The following is a 20,004-nucleotide window of genomic DNA, read 5'->3' as shown; positions in this document are numbered from 1 at the left end:
TGATTCTTCCAGGTTCAGCCGGTCAACATGGCGACTTAGACGTCACCGTGCGTGCGAACACACTATGATTGGAAATATTGTTCTTAGCGTAATGTCTAACCACCATTATCCCACCTACATTGTACTACGTTGATAATAATGCGTTCTTAAACTTATTATTCCACTGACGTTTTTCTTGGAAAGTTTGGTTTAATAGAATTTAAGAGATATTAACTCTCCCACTCTTGATGTATATGAAAAGACAAATTGAATACTTGACTCGATCAAAACTTTTATGGTCATTTGGTGGCCAAACCACCGACTTTATTCGCAGCTCCTGAATACTGTACAGTAGTTCTGCTGTCTTTGCTAATCACTATTCCATGTTGACTGTGTTAACATGTACCTGTAACTTACATCTTTGTGATTCGCATCTCGGAATTTCTCCGTGCAAACCTGTTTCCTTAGTTCTAGAATACAGTTTTCTCTCAGTGCCCCAACGGCTGTTAGACATTGTCAGAGAGACGATCTGAATAGTCTCAGAAACCGCCGGGAAGGCTGGCATAGATCACATGTTCCTCCGGCCAGTCCTTCTGACCGTCGACGGGCGCGGGTCCCTCCTGTTCCGCCGCGGTGTATGTGCCCAGCTCCCCGCCTCTCTTCCCGGGACTCTGCCGCTTTCCGGGGCTCTGTCGTTTCCCCGGGCTCTGTCGTTTCCCGGGACTCTGGCGTTTCCCAGGGCTCTGTCTCTTGTCGTCTTCGGTCCCGACCACTGTCATGGAGCCGTCCTCTACACCAGCTGCTGGTGACAAGGAAGTGATGAAGGGCAGCAGCACGTCGAGCTTCTCTTCCGGCTGCAGTCCGTCAGGGGAAAGGAGCCAGGGTCCCTCGGAGCTGGGTCGAAGTGAGTCTGCCCGCTTCCCCGGGCTCTGTCGCTTTCCCGGGCTCTGCCGCTTCCCCGGGCTCTGCCTTTTCTGCTCGGCTAGGCCTAAGAGGGATAGAATGGCTGCGCGCGTGTCGGCAGCGTCGTGACTGTCCAGTGGAGGTGTCCCGGGGAAGGAAAAGGTGCGCTTGCCCGGACTCTGGCGTTTGCCTGGACTCTGCCGCTTGCCTGGACTCTGTCGCTTGCCTGGACTCTGTCGCTTGTCAGTAGTGGACTCGCTGTAAGGCGTGAAGAACAGTGGGTTGAAGCGCAGCCCCATCGGCAGGTCTGGTCCACCGTCACCTCTTTTGCCCGGACTCTGCCGTTTTCCCGGACTCTGCCGTTTTCCCGGACTCTGCCGCTTGCCCGGACTCTGCCGTTTGTCGGCACCCTGGAGTAGGAAACTGTCGGCCGGGAGAGGTTCAAGCTCGGCGTCGGTGTCTGTGGAGGACTGTGACACAGGCGGCCTCCCGTACTGATACAGGGCATCTGGAACAGAAGGGCAAAGCAGTTCTTTAGTCGTGCTCACTTCTTAAAAACCTGGTTTCTTACAGCGTTTGCAAAAGGACACTTTTAAAACAGTCGCCTAGTCTCTTATATCCAACACTTCATTTTTCGGCTACATATTTGAATCCTTATTATGGTACTAATTAACATCAGCCATCATACCAATGGGGTACAAGAATATCTGTACATGCATGGTTCACCCAAGTAGCCAAATAAATGTATGAATGCAGTTTTTAATTGATCAGGCGGGGTTGTAGTGGCCATACATACAATACGAAGTGACGGGCAGCGCGTGAATTGAAGGGGACGTTTGACAAACAGTAGCCCTGATTCGTACCTTTAATCTCGGCGTCATACAAAGCCATGGCCTCCAGCAGGAGGCTCACGTCTTCCAACACAGCACGTTCCCAGGTAGCCAGCGTTTCTAGTTCCCGTGGGGCTGCCAAGTCTCGTTGCCACGGGGCCACCGCGTCTGGCCAGGGGGCCGCCGCGCCAGGGTCAGCTCCATGGGCCAGGCGGGCGGCAGTCAGGAGGAGCAGGCAGCACAGATGAGCGGTCATCAGGGGCTGCAGAGGAACACATTCAACTACATTTAGAATCAGTGTTTTCTCATTGACATAAGGCAGACAAACTCTAGCAATGACTTGACGTGCTGGACCATGGACAACATTTCAATCATGACATCACTTAAAATCGTTACAGTAGCATTCGAAGTATTTGAAGTCGGCCTCGGATAGCCTCTACCAGGCTTCGGGAGGCGGCTGGAAAGATTAGAAATCGGCCAAATAGAGAGATAACATGCCAGGGGAGAGAACAGTTTGCCGCTCCCGAGCAAACTGTTCTCTTGGGAGCGGCAAACTGTAGAGGCTAGGCTTCGGATACATCATCAAAGGTATGCAGTTGCATGGTCAATCAGTATCATCCGGCATATTATCAGTAAAATGATAAAATGTTGTAGTTATTGCTCATTCTCTTTGATTGAAAAGCACTGTGTTGCACTTGTTTGGATATCACAAGGTCCTCAGTCCCTACATCACGTCTATCCTGGCAAAACATGGCTCGCGCCGAGCGTGGCCAGCTTGCGTATCACGGAACCGAATCTTGGTGGCGACATTTGTTCCTATAGAGGCGAACATTGCAGCTATGGGGATTGATCAAAGCCAGTTGCTGCGTTCATCAAATTAAGAGCTGATTATGCAATGCAACGCCATAAAAACTAATTTGGGACGCGAATCCCCGTAATTCAAATCCTCGTGCGTCCATCGAGTCTCCCCTTACAGTAAGGACCTGGCGGTACCCGTACCAGGAAAGGAATAAAGAGAAATTCTGTACTATCAGCAACGTACATTGGAGTCTTTTCCTTGGTGGCCAAAGTTACGAATGAACAGATGAAAAGCAGTCTCTGCATCCACCAGTAGCGTTAGTTAGAGCCGATCTTTGCGGACTCCACAGACGTCATGCTTGGGTGTTACTGAGCATGTACCGTGTCAAGGATATACGCAGAAACGCCTGCCGCTTATATGACTGACAATATAACCAAACTGATGGAAGCACCATGTACACACTTCCTAGGTGAGGCTAGTAAAAGAAAACAAGCTGCCCGTTTGTTAAATGTCCTATAGCAGATTTTGCTGTGAGTTGATTTTACTAGATCTACTACAAGTAGTAACCCGGGGAATTGCAATGTCATCATTAAACCACTGCAGAAGACTCTTAATCTCGCCTTCTTACCCACCTTACCGCCGTCTTACCCGCTTCACGCCCGACCTTCCCAAACCCACCCGGGTCTTACCTTAAGGCACATACTCTTCAGGCCGAAGACGTTGTCGCGCCACCTGAGCGAGTGTATAACTGAGAACCTCTTCATTTCTGCTCTTTTATACACTTAAAGCGGAGGAAGACGTCAAAGCCAACCTTTTCTGGCAAATGAAAGGTCCACTGACGGCACAAACACGAGGTTCCGTTTTAAGCCTTTAATGGCCCAAGCTGGATTGGGGAGGAATAAACGCTAACCCGGCATTAGAGCGCACTAAAGGTCAGTAACGCAGGCACGCCCGATTGCCTTCCTGTCTTCCCACCCACTTAACTCAATACTTACCGCCTTATCTATTATTCATCGCCGCAGCAATATAAAACGTTTGCGTCAAACTTTTGTGAAATCTCAGGTAAAAATACATCCAGCCACCTTGAGAGTTTCCTTTAATCAAATGCCAGATTTCTCTGTTCCCTGAACGTGACAGTAAACTTCCACCACCCACTCACCGGTTCGCTGATCTTTGTTTTTCCCACTGCCGACCCCACCTGTAGAAGCGCGCTGGCGAATCTGTACGTGTTTGTGTGTTCACAATACTTTGATAGGCATTACAAGTGCCATGGGCACGGGTCAATCACAGAAATACCTGTTATCGAATGCAACAAGAAGACTTGTTGACTACGACAGTTTGTTTCCAAGACGTCTGTGGAGTCTGTACGTCTGCTGGAGATAAGACAAGGTCCGCCTGTCTCCGGAGACAAGCCCGGGTACTTTAGGATGTCAGCCTACTTTTCCTGCCAGATGCTACCTTTCTTAGGCTGGGATAACAACTTTCTAAGTCCCCTAAACCTCACTACTGTCAAAAATATATTTATTTTTTGTGATATCGTCACAACTTGCAGACTAGCTTACTTGTGCAATGTCTGGCGCATTATTATTTACCGCTAAAACTGTACGACTCCAGACGCTACTGTTATTCAATAGCTTTGAGGTGGCTCACGACGTGCACAGGTCTGGCGGGCAGGTACACGTGATGGCAAAACCCCGTTTGCACGTCTTTAGCGTCGGCCAAGTTCTAACCGGTATAGAAAAAAGGTCTCCATGGATCATTTTGCACTTTTGATCGTATTAAACACGGGGTTTACACTTTGAAGACTTGTAAGTCGTGCTCGCTGTCACATCGACTCTGTCATTTCGGCACTGTCCATTTTCTACACGTGATTATGTATATCTTCAACATGCAATCCTGTAGACGAGGTGTGTACGTTTTAATTGATTTTCAGTGACAGCCTGACTAAACATTACCTGCCTCAGGTTCGGCGCCCTCCCGTCTGGCCATTCTCACAAGTCAAACACATATAAATGAGTTTGACGATATGGCCATGTGTGTAAAGAAAGTCACAGTAGGCATAACCCGTTTTTAATTGGGGTATAACTAAATAAAAAAAAGGTGAAAACTAGGAAAGAGAGACAGGAGGTTTTTTAACTATTTTCTTTATTATTTGTTTTTTAAAACTTTTCAACGTGACTGAGACATAGACAAAGGAAGGGGAATAGAAAAAGGATGTGCCAAGCTACCCACGACAGGTTACTGTCCAAGTGCTCCCACCAACCCACTCCTGCCAACTTGGCACATCAAAATAAAATAATGACATAAAAGACAGACATTCCACAACAAAAGACTAATACGAGTAGTAGGGAACGGGGGGTTACAACCGCAGGCGTAGTTTTGGTTTTCCAATTTTCTACAGGACAGAACACTAAAAACGCAGACGTAGCCTGTCACCCTCGGTCTTTGCCCAGCGTACGGAGTCGCACCACGAGGCCTCAAAGTTTGAGGCCCCGAGGCGGACAAACTCCACAGTAGGCATAACTTACTAAGTGTGTATTTTAAGTCAGAGCCCTGTCAGAAAACCATTTTAAGCAGAGGCGTATGGGACAGCGCGAGAAGACTTTGTGGTGTGGGTGGCAGGTTAAAGAAAGTACCCACGTAGTCATTAGCGTCAGTGTCGGTCCCGTCGACGTCATCAAATCTCTACCCCAATAGATGGCAAACAGAGAAACTTTCACAGGTGCGCCTACGTACGAATATTTCTGAGAGGCGCCCGTACCTTAAAGTTTAACGCCTGTCGTTTACTGAGCTTTAAACCAGAAGCGTCGTCCGGCTTTTCGTAGGATTTAAAGGCATGAAAAACCTCTGTTAGTACGTAGGTCATCTTTGAAAGGAGGAAAAAGATCAGTTCGAAAAACGACTGCCCTTCATACTGTCCAAAGGCCGTCTCCATGTTTTTGAGAATTCTTCAGCTTTAACTTTGCGAAAATGTTCATCCTCCCTGGCCTCGTATGCTCTATCGTTCTATCAATGCTTTACACTTTAATTTAACTTTCTGAAAGTATTTGACTGAGCAAAAAGCATGTTTAGAAGTCTCCCACAGTACGGTGCTCCTCATCAAAGTAACCATGATTTCCTCTCCACCACCACCTCTGCCACAGGCATCACTCCTGACGTCGAGAAAGCTCACAGGGCGATCTAACTTGATGTCTCAGCACCTTTTCCATTCACTAATACATGAACAAGTGAAATGAATTTGAATCAAATTACTGCAGAGGTAGTGGTCCTTTGGGTGCAGCATTTGTTGATTTTTCTGTCGGTATCCTGGTTAGGCCAGGTCTTACCTCTGTTTGAAGAGTATCACCAGACGGTCAGATAAGATAAGAAGCCGGAGGACCAGCAGGATAAGGTTTTGCTGGATGCTGACCCAGAAATAGTAAAGAGACTGCATCTGACCGCCCCCAGCTACTTAGGCAGTGTGAAAAGGTATACAGACCTACAAATTGGCGGCTTAGGGAAGGTTATGCTGGAGTCTCTGATTCAAGTAGCGGGGGGGGGTCTGACGGCAAACTTCCTGTCCTGGGCCAGGTGAAACGCGGGTTTTACAGGCATGCACTTTATTTTGTTGACAATGCCAACGTTCCTACCTATTTCTTTTAATAAACGTTTAAATAGTTATTTTGAGTAGCCTCTTCATCTTTTTCGGGGGTTATGAAGTGTTCCTTCCAGTGAAGATTTTCCCAGTAGAAGTCTCGGATAAACTGCTTTCCAGAAGGAATATAAAGATTGATCCAATTCTGGTTGAAAAGTGTGCAGAGGCAGCCAGGAGCGCGTCCAGGGAGCTCCATCATAAGTTATTGGTACACGTTAAAACATATACAATGTAGTCAAATAAGACTGATTTATTCCTTAAAACCAACCATAATAAGCTTCTACATATACATGGGAAGGCAAATGACAAACTTTGGAACACTCGCACACCTAACATCTTCTAATTAAAAACAAGGAGGTTATTAAAAACAAGCTTTAATTGATTATACACGTATTAGAAAGTGTTTAGCGAGCCGACCCAAATTTTGCTAACGTTTTTTTCTAAGATTAAAGCTTCTTCGTCAAATCGATAATACATTAACAAGAACCTAATTTGCGCACGGTAATTTGCGACTACTCTAATGCTGCACATCTGAAAAAATCTTGAGTTCGTGTGCATCAGAAGACTTCCTAACCATGGATCTATGGACATGGTGGTTATCGGGTGCTGCCTGTTTACTTCAATAGTGGTAGTGCAGCTACTGCCCAGTGTTTGGCCGAGTATCCATTTGCTTTGATTGACAAATACAAAACACGTGCTGAAGGGAACCATTTGTATTCTGATATCTTCACAATCCCGCGGATTTTCCTGACGCTAAAGATAGCTCCCAGGACTACGAGTACTTAAAACTTAAATATGGCAACAGACATCACAGTGTTCAAAGTACATTGACATTTCCTGTGTAGGCCATGCTGTTTGCCAGCTGTGGAGAAGTACTTTTTTTGCTATATTCGTATCAAATTGGATATTTCCAGCTCCAGACAGTTGTAGCACCATTTATTGAGACGTAGACAGTGCCGTGTAACTAAGAAAATGTTTCATATAGGATTATTCTAAAGAGAGAGCAGACGAAAAGTATTTCCAAAGACACCTCCTTTTCTTTTCCATTTTCTTTCCCAAAATGTATAAAGGCAACCGACATAGATAGTCTGCACTTGCAAGCTACTGCAAGTAAGATATGTCCCTCTGGGTTGTTGTAGATAATCTGTAACCTTGAAGCTAGGTACTCATTTACACCTGAGTGAAGTGAGGAAAGCCGTGTAAAGTGCCTTCCCCAAGATCGGTGGCATCGGGCAGGATTAGAACCCGGGACCTCTTGGTCTGAGCCGAACACCCCGCTGGTCGTATCATCCAGGAGTATCATTCTGCATCCTGCTAACCCATGTCACCCTCATGCCAGTCTGGTGGGGACTACTGAGTAACCTCCTGTTGGACTGTGATTGACACGAGAACGCTGTTATGATATCCCACTGGCAGCTCTGAAATGCCCTGCTAAACACTGTTCTGACAAAATACTACTTGTGGCAGAAGTACGGTATATCAAAGATCAACATAGGAGACTGCACTGGAGCAGTTTCAGTTTACAGATGCATTTCTGTAAAGGGCAAGTCGCGTACTTGTGTCACGAGGGAGATTTGCGGGAAAAAGAAAAGTACTTCTTAGTAACCTTATAAAAAATGGCGCTTTCAAAGACTTGTTTTTCATGCTTGCGGGAAGAGCCGGAAATCCAGACTGAAACTTTCGGTTATACAAAGACACTTGGTGCTCCTAATCCATGTTGTTCTGCCCACGTTCCTGACGTCCCAACGCCTCAGATAGTCAAGAGGCTTTGGAATCTGACGTTTTACAAACGCAAGCTGTTGGTCTGTGACGTCATACATCAGTAAGCTGTTGGACACTGAAGTGGGCTGGGCGTGGACCGTTTGACTGCATCTGTATCTCTATCTGTATAGCCGGTGTGACCGCCCTTCGGCGTAACACACCGGCTTCGCAGGCACGCGGCGCGGCGGCAGCTGCCTACATGTAGGACTCGGCAGCTATAATAGGTTTGGTAAACTAACCAAGCTATGAGGACGGTGCCTTTTCATATGTCCTACCGACATGATGAAACTATTCAGTACAAAGAAACATTACAATTAGTTCTGAACTCTACACAGGAATCACTGCTTTCTGATTATTCCGAATCTGCGAGTAATAAGCGCGGAACAGTCGCTGGGGACTCATTCATTCTACGATTTCTACTTGTACCAAGTGACCCGGTGTTCAACCACAGTCGGTAATTCGGTCCACCCGTGGCGTTATTAGATCAGTGAAGACAAAGTAGGCATGTCGTCATTCGGGTGATCTAACATGTGTCATCGTTAGTGTCATCGTTAATGCCATGGTTAGTGTCATTGTTAGCTGTAGTGTCATCTTCAGTCATAGGTAATGCAACATAATGTTAACCAAGGGGAATCCGCTCGTCCACAACTAAAGCTGTATACTAGTATATTCCGTTCAGTCGCAACGGAAGCAATCAGCAGAAATAAAAATTCTACCAGTAATAATGATTTTAAAAAAAGTTGGTGGAAAAATGGAACGAACAACTGTTTACTGTTTGTGATGACCGGGATGTTGTAAGTTTGAAGTGACCAGGCTGTTGATGTGGGCTACAGATGCTGACATCACGACTGTCACTGCAATAGCCGCTGGCCCTGCTTCAGTTCGTGACAGGTCAGTGTGCCTGGTGATTATCTGTGACATGAATGAATATCCAGGCTGGACACCTGATTACTCTGCGGACATCAGGACGCATCAGAAGCACAATCATGGCAGATTATTCACCCATATTTCGCTGGAAACGGTTTCTATAAAGGTATAACTTTGATGCATGCGTCATGGGCGTAACTTTATTTCGTGGGGTCTGAAAGCAATCTACTGCTAATAGTACATCAGTGGTACAGTGTAGATGTCCAGATGGACATTGAAGATAAATATGAAATGTGTTTTCCTGGCGTTGATAATCGGTGTTTCTTTGGTTTTCTTCACCCTTCACAGGCATCACCGCTGTCATTAATGCCATCCAAACACCCACACAATCATCAAGTGTTATAACTCATAGATAATTTATTTTCAAACGTTTCGAGTGACGCCCACCACTATTCTTTAGCGCCACACAAGTGTTACTAGTATAAAACGCCTTCCGCGCTCTCATACGAGGCGTAAATCGTCGCACAGTCCAATGTCATAGGACCTTCGCGCAAGAAGTGACCGAACCAACGGCAACCGCCGTCAATGATAGGACAGACTTATCGGTAACAAGACAGAAGTATTTTGTACATCATTCACTCACTTTCACACATGCACGACTATCCAACAATGCCCTTAGTCCGTCATTGTACGGCGAAGGTGACCAGGCCCTAACGTACTAACACAGAAATGTCGGAATACCGTCCAGTGATCACTCACCTGTTACTGTTAGCCGTTCCCAGGCGAGTCTCTTGGCTCTATTAGATCTTCACTGGGCTCGAACCGTAGCGAGTTTTCTTCCAACGGCGAGTAGCGTGTCGTCTGTGCACAGCCTCACAGCTAGCAGATAGTGCCAGTTCTCTGCCACCTGTACTTGGGCGTTACGGTGTCCTGAAGTAAAAGTGGCGCGCGGAAGAGCGGAGACCCTATTAGGCCATTAGTGCCTGCGGCTCCACGTCACGCGCCTCGCGGGGCCCAGCCACCGGTAATTGGACCTGCGCGTTTCCCCTCGTACCGTGATGGGAATTAAAGTTGTGACGTTAGAAAACAATCAAAATCTGTCTTCGATTTTCATTCGTTTGCACCGTGAAATGACCGTGGAAGGTCACGCCTGGTGTTATTGGATAAATGAATGAATGAATGAAAGTTTATTATTGTGCGTCGCGACTACACGCCGCCCAGCCCAAATGGGCTTATAAGACACCAACAAAAGAAAAAAAAAATGTTAACATCATAATACAAAACGGTACAGATTCCAGTCAAATCAAATCAAAAGGTAACATAGGAGGTAGATATATGCGCACGGTACAGACATTCAATTAAAATAAAACATAAGCAATGAATAACACTAAGTTCCAACCTGCGTTGGCACTACATTAATGGTAACAACCTTGAAAGTATATTTTAACAAAGGTGGTGGGTAGACTAATTGGTGCATACACAGAATTAACTCAGTAGAAAAGCAAACGGGTAAATGAGGCGATAAATAAAAGAACCAAATGAAAACTTATATGAACTAAAATCAAACTGACAGATTTTCTACTTTCTCTTCTTATAAATGTATATGGTACTTAATTTTTTCCAAGCCTGCTATACGTATTGTGCAATTACAAACACTCCTACCGTAAACAACCAATAAATTTTGTTTCGTCTCTTTCCCATATAATATCAGGTCGCCTCTTAGTACGTCTTATCAAAAAGTGTTTGGCGTAGGTTATCGTAAAACGGGCAGTAGAATATGACGTGCGCCTTAATTTTATTTTCACTCTCATCTAAGTTGCAAAGCATTAGCAAGCAGATTCCGTCTTCTTCAGGAATGGCACAGTATCTACCTGTTTCAATATACAAACTAAGGTAATATTCCAGACCAAACCTGGGCACATAGAGATCTCTGGGATCTAGTAAGGGGTAAAGTAATATATTTTCTGGAGAGAATGCGTCTTTGATCAACACGTAAGCTCTCAGTTTTGGTTTAGACGAGAGTTCAGTACGTAGAAACAGTTAAACTCGTCATGGGGGGGGGGGGCTTAAGTGGAGATGCAGAGGGGGCTGTGTTAGAGATGTAGGGAGTCTGCATAAAGATACAGGGATCTGCTGGGGGTGTCCTGATGACGCGTGAATTAGTGGAGGCTTGACTACGCTACAGGATAAATTTACGTGTAAGTAGAATTTTGATCTTCATCTTGCCAAAGTAGATTCCCTGTCCATTCTTAGGACGAAGAATATACTAACGATTTCCCTAGCTTTTCCTTCGACTACAATTCCTTTCCAGCAACAGACCCAAGCCGGCCAGTCATCAGGAGACCCGACGGGAAAGTCGATCCCTTTCCTTCAGTGCAAGTTCAGGTCCACTCTAACTTTGTAACAAAGGCTCGGACACTGACGGATGTCGCCATGACCGGCCGTGCCAGGTATTGTGCTGGGATTGATTGAGGTTTAACTTAATCTCGGCCGGTATTGAACCAGCCTTTAACAACCACAGAGGGGCGATTTATCACTGAACCGTCGGACGGCCGGAAAATGTGCCCTTGACGAAGTAACGACCGCCCTGTACGGAACTGACCCACAGGTTTCGCTGAAAGTAGCTTTACCCTGGGTGCCAGATTACCGCGGGGCCTGGCCGATTCTAGTCGGCTCTGCCAATCAACTAGCCCCCCGCACAATCTAGGGAGTTTTCGCCGCCCCGCGGTAATCTGGTACCCAGGGTACAATTGCTTCCTCTCAAAACCACAGAACGGAGACCGTTGATCGACGGCTAAGCGGGCAGAAATTTGTCAGATCGCTCGTCAAAGTTGTCCCTGGGAAAGGGTGCTATTTTTTCATATCGGCACAAAATTAAGGACCATGGTGACCCTTGAAAGATCACGGAGAGATCTTTGAGCACTCCCCGGGCGACCATTGAGAGATCCGCCTAGTTCTTGTGAGCATGACAACTTTAATTTCACAGTCTTTCCTTCCGTTTTAATTTTCTGCCCCCCGTGTGATCAAAAGAAACTGGAGATACTACTCTTTATTATCAATCTGAACGCGGTGATACATTTCAACAGGTAACAATTACCTAGCTGCCTGCAAGACGAATGGATACGGGCAGGAAAGTCAGCACTGTGTACGTGTATGTGTGTGTGTATGTGTATGTGTGTGTGCATGCTTGTGTTTTTTTTAATCAAGATAAAACATCCTTGGTGTGACGGAGGAGGGCAGGAAATCCAGTTGTTTGTGCGCGTGTGTTGTACCCTTATGACGTCAAAGTGTCCTGAAATAGCTGGACCTACCAAATGCCACGCACGTACGAGTGAAGTAATCTCCAAAAGTTCAAACCTTTTAATATGAAGTCAGTGACTAAAGGAAAAGTTACCACTGTGGGTGAACAATTTCAGCAAGATTACATAAACGCACGTCACTTGAATGTGCCTTTGCATAATGTGGGTTTACTGAACTGGTGTGCACAACTGGACACTGCTGGTAGTCAGCAGTGTCTGGGTAGGAATGTTATATGTTGCTGCCTTCAAAAGTTCACTATGAGTCCACAAATGTGTGGCATGGAAGATTAACTTAACATCCTGAAGATTACATGAACACACGTGTAGTATTAAAGGGATCAGTTATGACATAGTACACAAGGTGAGACCAGCACATGTTGCCAGCAGTGGCCTACATATCTGGACCCCCCTACCGACACTGAGCGTCCATCTATTAATCTTTGAAAGATCAAACCTTTCAGCATAAGGTCAGCGGATAACAGAATAGTTTCAACCAAAGAAGACCTTTAAAATGTTTACATAACACATACACCTTTGGCCAGTGGCTTATCACCTTTCCTAAGAGGTCTAGGCCATCATTGAAGATGTTGGAAGAACATCATGTATGTATACAGCATTGGCTACCCTTTGAACAACTCCACATGTTTTAATGTGTCAAAACATACATGTATTTGGAACTGAACATGGCCGGTTTTTACATGATGGATTATACATGAAAAAGTCTACGGGTCCATCAGCCTGACACGTCACAGGCTTGATGCTTGTAGGAACTGCCAAGAACCACAACATTTTCTCACATGTTGACCACAAACCAAAAATTCTTCAGTATTAGATGAAAATTAATGTCTCCAAATGTTACTCAATCTACATATTCACAAGAGAGCTGCACTTATGAGGCATCTAAATTCAGAGAAATGCCTTGGTTCATCATTAATACAGATGGGAGGGTCAGAATGTGGTTTTCTAGAATTTCTTCAACCAATGATTGGATAACATGAAGTTAAATAAGTAAACTGTATACTAATTTTGGTCTGGACCTTTATGGTATGTGTGACTAGCCTGTTCCCTGTGCATCTAGCACAGACAGTCAGTGGTGTACAATGTATCTTGCCCATTATCTAGTACCATGTGCTGGATCCTACACCTAGCGTTATGTGCTAGAGCCTGTATCCATTTGTTCCTCTTCATCCTCATCCTTCTCATCTTCTGTCAGGAAAAAAAAGAAGAAACATGTTCCTTTAGGAGCAACAGGGACCAAAAGGCAAACAAAAACAGCAGCAACATGTTACCATTACCACAAAACCAGGGTTTAACCCTAGTAATTTGGATTTCTTTTCACATTGGCAACAAAGTTTGTCCTGCTTCTGTTGACTAATTTACTACGGCAACAACAGGAATCATGTGTGAAGAATGAGAAGACTTGACTTACCCTCTAGCATGGCCTGTAGTTCATGGATGGAAGTTACCAACACATGGAACTGCTTCTGTCGCATCTCCATCTAAACAGGGGCACACAGTCAACTTAACACAAGCTCTCTTCATACACTCAAGACTTATGTATCTGTGGGGCCATACCAATATATTTCCTTGGGTCCAGGGCTTTTCCACATAAAAAGTTAGCTTTTCTACATAAAATTTAGCAACACAATGAGATGAAAACTGAGGGCTGTGTTTTTTTTTAAATCTGAAAACCACATAACAAAATTGGTATGGCCATTTGCAATTAAAGCATGACTGTTGAGAATAAAACCAAATTACACATGACCCCAACTGAGAGTTGTTGCCTACTCCCCAAAAGAGAAAAAGAGCTTAACAAGTATCTTTACCACAACACCATTAAAACAAGACCTGCTGGCTCCACACCTGCTCCCCCTGTCTGAGCTGTTAAGGCTTATGTGTGACAGGGGCTTAAGGTTCCTTACCTTGGCCTCCAGACCCTCTCTGGAGTCCTTCAGTGTCTTCAGTTCTTTCTGGAGCTCCTCAAGTCTCCTGGAGATAGAAAACATTTCTTCTAATAAAGACAAAGACGATTTCCTTTGTACTGTGGTTTTGACAAGCATCAAGACTAAAATCTACGTCCAAATTATAGTGCAGTGCCCAATAGGTTGTATCACATCACAGAAAAAAAAATCACAGTAGAACTACAAAAGGTGATCAAAGGATGTCTATGAAGCTCTTCCAAACTCCTTGGAGGACTAGAGACATATTGTACCTCATGGCCTGGGTAACAGTGGGACCTATGGAGTGTAAAGTGAAAGTAGTTAGCTGAGAGTTTAAGGTGAAAGTGGTTACTGTTAAGGTGTGAACAGTGAAAGTAAAAACAGAATGTACCTCATGGTCTGCTGTCTATCTGGATGCTGCTGGATGACCTTGGCAAGGGCATCATACTCTACAGGAACAATAAAAAAATAAAATTCATTGAATTCAATTTGACATTTACCTTCTGCTTTAAATCTTCTGCTTTAAATAAAAGAATAGTTCTCTGGCTGTCTGTAAGTTTCCAGGGAGTGAGGAGAGTTACCTTGTCTGTTCTTGCGGACTCTCTTGGCATGCTGAAGTTCCTGCTTGCAGTCACCAATCTTCGTGTGGGCATCTTCTATACTCTGTTCTAAAACAGATACAAAAACAACCATTGCATACATGGAGCATGGAAAACAACCCATTAATAAAAAAAAACCTCTGCTATTAGTTGCTGTGGTACAATTTAACTGTTATAAACTCAACATTGTAAAGGAAAGGTTTTAGATGTTGGACTGTAAAGTTAACTACCTATGTCTGTGTAGAGTTGTTCGTAGTTGTTGATCTCATGGATGTTCATGTTGTGGATGAGCTGAGTTTTCTCCATGGCATGTTCACACTGGGCCAGCTGGGCCAGCATGCGCTGGTAGGTGGCATTGCTGCAAAGGAAGGGAAAGGTTATTATTGCACATAATTTGGAAGTACTGCTATGCCAGCATGCACTGGTAGGTGGCACTGCTGTGGAGGGGAGTCATGCATGCAGTTGCAAATGTTCAATACATTGTATTCTTAGATTGCACTGTTAGTGTTATGATCCATTTTGACTGAAGTCAGGAGTTAAGGTGAACTTGAAGGGTCAGGCATTAAGGTTACCTCTCCTCCTCTGACCCCGGAGTGTTGCACCACTTCATGAAGGTTTTCATCAGCGTGCTGATGCGTTTGTCATCCCCGATGCCATCCCCATCAATCAGCAGCCGCTTGCGAATTATGTCATCTGCATTGCAAACATATCACGTCAGTTACATGAGAAAACACTGTCATCTCTGATGGTGATTATTTATACATGTGTAGTACTGAAACAAACATGAAACATGTGGGTTAGTGGGATGAGCATAGGGCTTGTTTCACCATCTATCCCTCAGATGCTCGGGACAGACAAATCTCTGCCATGCCACTTGATGGACAGAAATCTAAATTAAAACACTGTCCATTACTGGTGACCACAGCACCATCAACCACAGCAATTCCTAAACCTGCACTCCTGTCCCAGCCTTTGACTTGCTTCCTCTCACATGTGTTGCTCTCCAGATTAAACATTTTTCTACAATCCTATGCCCCACACTCTGCCTAGTAAACAGTTTTGACATAAAACAGAAGATACTGTAACCCATTCTGTAAACAGTGAGCTGTTGGCATCCAGCCATGACTGCATTTATCTGGCACACACGGAGAGACTGAACTGTACATGCGCTCTGTTCTGATATTTTCACTTCCCATCGCCAGTTTAAAGATGGGTTCAGCCCTGATGCAGCAGGTTCTTGCTGTCACTACTGTCCTATGTGCAGCACAGTTGGCGCTCACAGCAGGTCAGCCTCTGGAGCCAGCTGTCCCTGGTACTCCTAATCACCCTGACAGTCCTCAGGTCTGTATCTGTAGTCTGTCCTCGTTTCACCTACAAGCCTTACAGAGGGCTAGCAAGATTGCCACTAGAATGGGTGGGGCCCTTATGATGAGTTATTAGTCAAGTTCAAACCTCTATTGCACATTGTATTTCATTTCCAGCCCAGTCAGTGCCCATGTGAGGCAAGTCTGCAGCAGACCAGGCAGCAACACGACAGTCTGATGGCAGAAGTGACAAAACTGTCAGAGACAACCAACCTGCAGCTGGAGGGCATGCAGGCCTCTCTCCACAGGCTAGAACAGGTTTCTGCACTTTTCTCTATGTTGTCCCAGCATCTCCCCACTATGTGGCACACCTCTCCCCGGCATCATCAGCACATATCTTATTCATTGTACATATACATGTACAATGTATTACTAATATGGATGCTTTGACAACTATAACTACATGTAGTATCATAGCTTTGGTGTCATTGATTAGGGATTAGACTGAAACAAAATTCATGATTGACACTGTTGTCCTAGCTCCTCCTCACCCTGCAGACCCAGCTAACCTCCACAGGACAGGATCAGGACCAGACGGAGGAGGCTCCAGGTGTGAAAGACACGCCCACAAGTCTTCCCATCACTCCCCGCAGGGACAAGCCACCAGGTAGGGCAGTCCCAGACTAAAGTCTCCCCTCCTCACTATCATACATTCATATCATAGTACTAGTTCTACAGCCACTGCAGCTCATAGTTGAAAGTCACTGTACTACGCTTTATAGTTTGTACTTTTTGTTGTGACAATAAAAGCTTCTCACTATGAATTATTTAACTGTAACAGAAGCTCCTGCAGAAGACTGTTCCCAGCTGTATCGCCGTGGTTACCACACCAGTGGTGTGTTCACCATCAGCCCTCAAAAAGACACACAGTTTCGCATCTGGTGCGACATGGAGACAGCAGGTAAGTTACCATACTCATTATAGTAATATGGCATCGTCACCTGTATAATATTGGGCATGTATTACCCACCAGAAGATGATAAAAACCTTTCTGTCACATCACAAAGAAGTTTTACTCTTGATACTGATACATTTGTAAAAGTGAGTTCTCCAGAGTGGGAGTGAACCCATTCCCAGGACACTCTGCTTGGTTGAACCAACCTGAATAATTTACAGCTAAAACTATATATACTGAACTGCAAGGGCTTGTATTTCAATTCAGAGAATTATGATATACAAGATTTGTTGAAGGCTCACTCTTTCCAACACCAAACATTACAGACATAAGAATGATGTGATGATTCTATCTGGAATAGGTGGTGGCTGGTCGGTTATCCAGAGGCGAGTGGATGGTTCAGTCTGGTTTAACCGGACGTGGGATCAGTACAAGTGGGGGTTTGGTTCGGTGGAGGGGGAGTTCTGGTTGGGCAACGACAAAATCCACCAGCTGACGGACAGGGGAGACCTCAGGCTACGAGTCGATCTGCAGGACTGGGAGGGGAACACCGCATATGCCGAATATAACACCTTCAGGTGAGAACTGAGTATAACAACGTTAGGTCACTCTTCCTGAACCCCCTTCCTCAACTCTTCCCTTCCCCCACCACTCTTCCATTGAGAGTATAGAATAGAGCTGGGACTTCAGTAGTAAATGGCATACTACATTATGAACGTTTGAACATTCTAGGCTGTCTAACGAAAGGAACAAGTACAGGCTGCAGATCTATGGCTACTCTGGCACTGCAGGGGATGCCATGACTGGGAGCGACCCCAACAACGGGGCACCGTTCTCGACACTCGACCGCGACAACGACGGACACGACAGGACATCCTGTGCCCAGCGGTATGGTGGCCAGGGTGGCTGGTGGTTCCACAACTGCGGGCAGTCGTACCTGAATGGGCGCTACCTGCGGGCATGTGGAGACGCATGTCCGTATGCACAGGGGGTAGTCTGGAGCGAGTGGAAAAACTTCCACTACTCACTCAAGCTGGCATCCATGAAAGTCAGACCAAACAACTTCCAAATCAGTCATAACAAAAACTAAATGCTTAGGGAAGCAAAGCAGTTTGTTTTCTTCAGAAAAAAGAGCAATGTTAGAGTATATCTCTTTGGCCAGGTAGGAAGATTAACAACAGCAGAAATATGCAAACAATGATACAGGTCCTCTACAGTTACACAATTGGTGTATTTGATATTGATGTCTAGCATTAGCGGCAACACAAGCGTCAGTCTGAGTGTACGTACCACCATATATCCATAAATAATTTCATCATATGAATCATATGTGAATGTGATATCATGTTGTGATGCTGCATGCCAACAAATTGAACTGAAAGCTGAATAAAATAATGATGATAAAATGGAAGCGTTGGTGAAGGAGTTTGATTCTTCTGCCCACATATCTTCTGTTGTATGGTGTGTAATGCTCACCCCCTTGCTGTATTCAAGTAAGGAAAGAATTTTGAAAAAGAAACTCTTACTGTCGATAAATTTTACAAAACCCAGGCGCCCCCCTCCCCACCCCTGGAAGTGCCACATCAATCATGGACACACAAATGCACAAAAACACGAACAGTTGGCACCAAAGAAAAGTTCTGGGCTCTTCATACGATATCAACAAAGAGCCCGTCACATCTTGTGACGAATTCTGACGGAAAGATGCCGAAAGTACTGGTGAGAAATACTTACCATCTGAAATGCTCGCCGCCATGATGACAACACCACACACCCGTACAAAAATATGCCTGGTGAGCCACAGAGTCAATTTCTGTCAAGATGTTGAGAACATTCGTAGGCATTTCAGGCAACATTGTCATAAAATCGAAGATGCAAGTGATGATCAGTCTAAATGGCTCAGTAGGCATCATTGACATGTTATGGAGTAAATTTTATTCTCATCATCTAATAATTAGCACAGTGTATGGGGTCGTGGTAATTGCCGTAACTTGGCCCGTTGCTGTGGCGCCGAGCATGAAAACCATTCACTGCAGCAACAGCCACAACTTAACTCCCCGCCCCTGCTAAAACTTAGGAACTGCTGAGCGGGTTGTTACGTCTACTCTCTCACGTTTGAAGAATTGCTGATGCTCAGAGATTTTGTTGGGAAAGTTTTGGTTGGGTTGGCTTGAAGGGTCGCCATGGAGTTTGACACGGCGGTTCGGCTCTGAGGAACTCGGGACACCTCGGCTCTGAGGAACTCGGAAGTCAGACGACAGGTTCACCGTCTGTGACCACCTCCCATTTCTTCTCCAGGTAACGTTAAGTCTGTTCTGTCGTTTTATTTGAGTAAAGAAAAAATGAGATATGCTTCTGGCGTGCAGATCTTTGCACGAAAATTATCTGCCGGGCGGTATGTTGAGATGTTTGCACAAGTTAGCACCGTAAACTTGTTGCCAGTGTTGATCAGGACACCCCCACCCGCGTCTCACCCACCACAACGTTACCGTCCACACCTGAACCTGTGAACAACACTGTACAGATGTGTGGAAAGTGTGAAAACTCGTGTTTTATGTCTCCGATCGTCCCCTGTGCGTACGTATTAGCTCGGGAACTCGGCCAAAGGCAGTGTTTACTTAGCTGTTCTAAAGCCGCCACCTGGGGTCTATTGTTGGCACTAAAGTTAGCTCCTTCGAGATCTCTTGGGACGCACTTCATAAATCTTAGGAAGCAACAATTGTGAGATATCTAAATATTTGTGAAAAGTTCACAACACAGTAGCCGTATAGTGCCAGACTGGTGGCCTGCTCTTAAACACGATTTTTGAGTTGTGACAAACTTCAAGCAAACATAAACTTGAGGCTTATTCTTGGATACAGTTACAAAATATTAATCAAGAAATCAACCAACTGGATAAATTCTTTCAGGAGTCAGTCGTTTCAGATAGCATCCACAATCTCAATCACAATTGATGAAAGACATTATTCGAAACATCCGTCTAATTCTCTCTTTAGAGAGAATTAGACGATTAGATTCTCTCTTTAGAGAGAATTAGAAAACCTACTATCCATTTGCTCGATTTATTATCATCATGTAACATTAACGTTAATATCAAGGACAAACCAGTATTAGGAAGTAATATTTGATAGCAT

The 20,004-nt window shown here is 45.0% G+C and overlaps 4 protein-coding genes across 7 annotated transcripts in view; 2 read left to right on the top strand and 2 right to left on the bottom strand.

Annotated features, from left to right (window-relative positions):
• Window positions 1–300: 300 nt before the first annotated feature.
• Window positions 301–3,275, bottom strand: LOC109476953 (collagen alpha-2(VI) chain-like). Its single transcript, XM_019777972.1, has 3 exons — window positions 3,201–3,275; window positions 1,746–1,974; window positions 301–1,390 (listed from the first exon to the last, which is right to left on the bottom strand). Exons 1-3 carry the CDS (start codon window positions 3,273–3,275, stop codon window positions 519–521), a joined length of 1,176 nt encoding a protein of 391 aa, XP_019633531.1. The 3' UTR covers window positions 301–518.
• Window positions 3,276–12,110: 8,835 nt separating this feature from the next.
• LOC109477365 (THO complex subunit 7 homolog) lies at window positions 12,111–18,721 on the bottom strand. Of its 2 annotated transcripts, none has more exons than XM_019778581.1 (8): window positions 18,605–18,721; window positions 15,184–15,304; window positions 14,842–14,969; window positions 14,594–14,680; window positions 14,404–14,461; window positions 13,995–14,061; window positions 13,502–13,571; window positions 12,111–13,278 (listed from the first exon to the last, which is right to left on the bottom strand). In XM_019778581.1, the coding sequence occupies exons 1-8, from the start codon at window positions 18,624–18,626 to the stop codon at window positions 13,223–13,225; spliced, it is 609 nt and encodes a 202-aa protein (XP_019634140.1). In that variant the 5' UTR covers window positions 18,627–18,721; the 3' UTR covers window positions 12,111–13,222. The 2 variants fall into 2 exon arrangements, with proteins under 2 accessions (XP_019634140.1, XP_019634141.1); XM_019778582.1 differs by having other exon boundaries at window positions 12,111–13,275.
• On the top strand, window positions 15,340–18,075 carry LOC109477366 (ficolin-2-like). 3 transcript variants are annotated; one of them, XM_019778584.1, is made up of 5 exons: window positions 15,340–15,952; window positions 16,093–16,582; window positions 16,757–16,876; window positions 17,232–17,448; window positions 17,603–18,075. In XM_019778584.1, exons 3-5 carry the CDS (start codon window positions 16,864–16,866, stop codon window positions 17,958–17,960), a joined length of 588 nt encoding a protein of 195 aa, XP_019634143.1. In that variant the 5' UTR covers window positions 15,340–15,952; window positions 16,093–16,582; window positions 16,757–16,863; the 3' UTR covers window positions 17,961–18,075. The 3 variants fall into 3 exon arrangements, with proteins under 3 accessions (XP_019634143.1, XP_019634144.1, XP_019634142.1); XM_019778585.1 differs by having other exon boundaries at window positions 15,340–16,582; XM_019778583.1 differs by lacking the exons at window positions 15,340–15,952; window positions 16,093–16,582; window positions 16,757–16,876 and having other exon boundaries at window positions 17,213–17,448.
• A 96-nt stretch (window positions 18,722–18,817) lies between the features above and the next one.
• LOC109477364 overlaps window positions 18,818–20,004 on the top strand; it is a 24,081-nt gene continuing 22,894 nt past the window's right edge. The window contains exon 1 of the mRNA XM_019778580.1: window positions 18,818–19,168. The gene's annotated coding sequence lies outside the window, so the exon portion shown is untranslated. The remainder of the gene's footprint in view (window positions 19,169–20,004) is intronic.

The sequence above is a fragment of the Branchiostoma belcheri genome, unplaced genomic scaffold, assembly GCF_001625305.1.
Source record: "Branchiostoma belcheri isolate BF01 breed outbred unplaced genomic scaffold, Haploidv18h27 scaffold4, whole genome shotgun sequence".
Taxonomy (NCBI): Eukaryota; Metazoa; Chordata; class Leptocardii; order Amphioxiformes; family Branchiostomatidae; genus Branchiostoma; species Branchiostoma belcheri.
Note: the sequence above shows the minus strand (reverse complement) of the source record. Positions and strands in the feature narration are given on the sequence as shown.

Excerpts from the sequence above, each read along its gene's own strand:
- LOC109476953 (XM_019777972.1), bottom strand. The coding sequence starts at position 3,275 with ATGAAGAGGTTCTCAGTTATACACTCGCTCAGGTGGCGCGACAACGTC. Across the intron at positions 1,975-3,200 it reads TGAAGAGTATGTGCCTTAAG|CCCCTGATGACCGCTCATCT; the intron begins GTAAGACCCGGG and ends GTTCCTCTGCAG. Across the intron at positions 1,391-1,745 it reads GTATGACGCCGAGATTAAAG|ATGCCCTGTATCAGTACGGG; the intron begins GTACGAATCAGG and ends CTTCTGTTCCAG.
- LOC109477366 (XM_019778583.1), top strand. The coding sequence starts at position 17,213 with ATGATTCTATCTGGAATAGGTGGTGGCTGGTCGGTTATCCAGAGGCGA. Across the intron at positions 17,449-17,602 it reads GCCGAATATAACACCTTCAG|GCTGTCTAACGAAAGGAACA; the intron begins GTGAGAACTGAG and ends TGAACATTCTAG.
- LOC109477365 (XM_019778581.1), bottom strand. The coding sequence starts at position 18,626 with ATGGCGGCGAGCATTTCAGATG. Across the intron at positions 13,572-13,994 it reads GAGAGGGTCTGGAGGCCAAG|ATGGAGATGCGACAGAAGCA; the intron begins GTAAGGAACCTT and ends GCCCCTGTTTAG. Across the intron at positions 13,279-13,501 it reads ACTACAGGCCATGCTAGAGG|AAGATGAGAAGGATGAGGAT; the intron begins GTAAGTCAAGTC and ends TTTTCCTGACAG.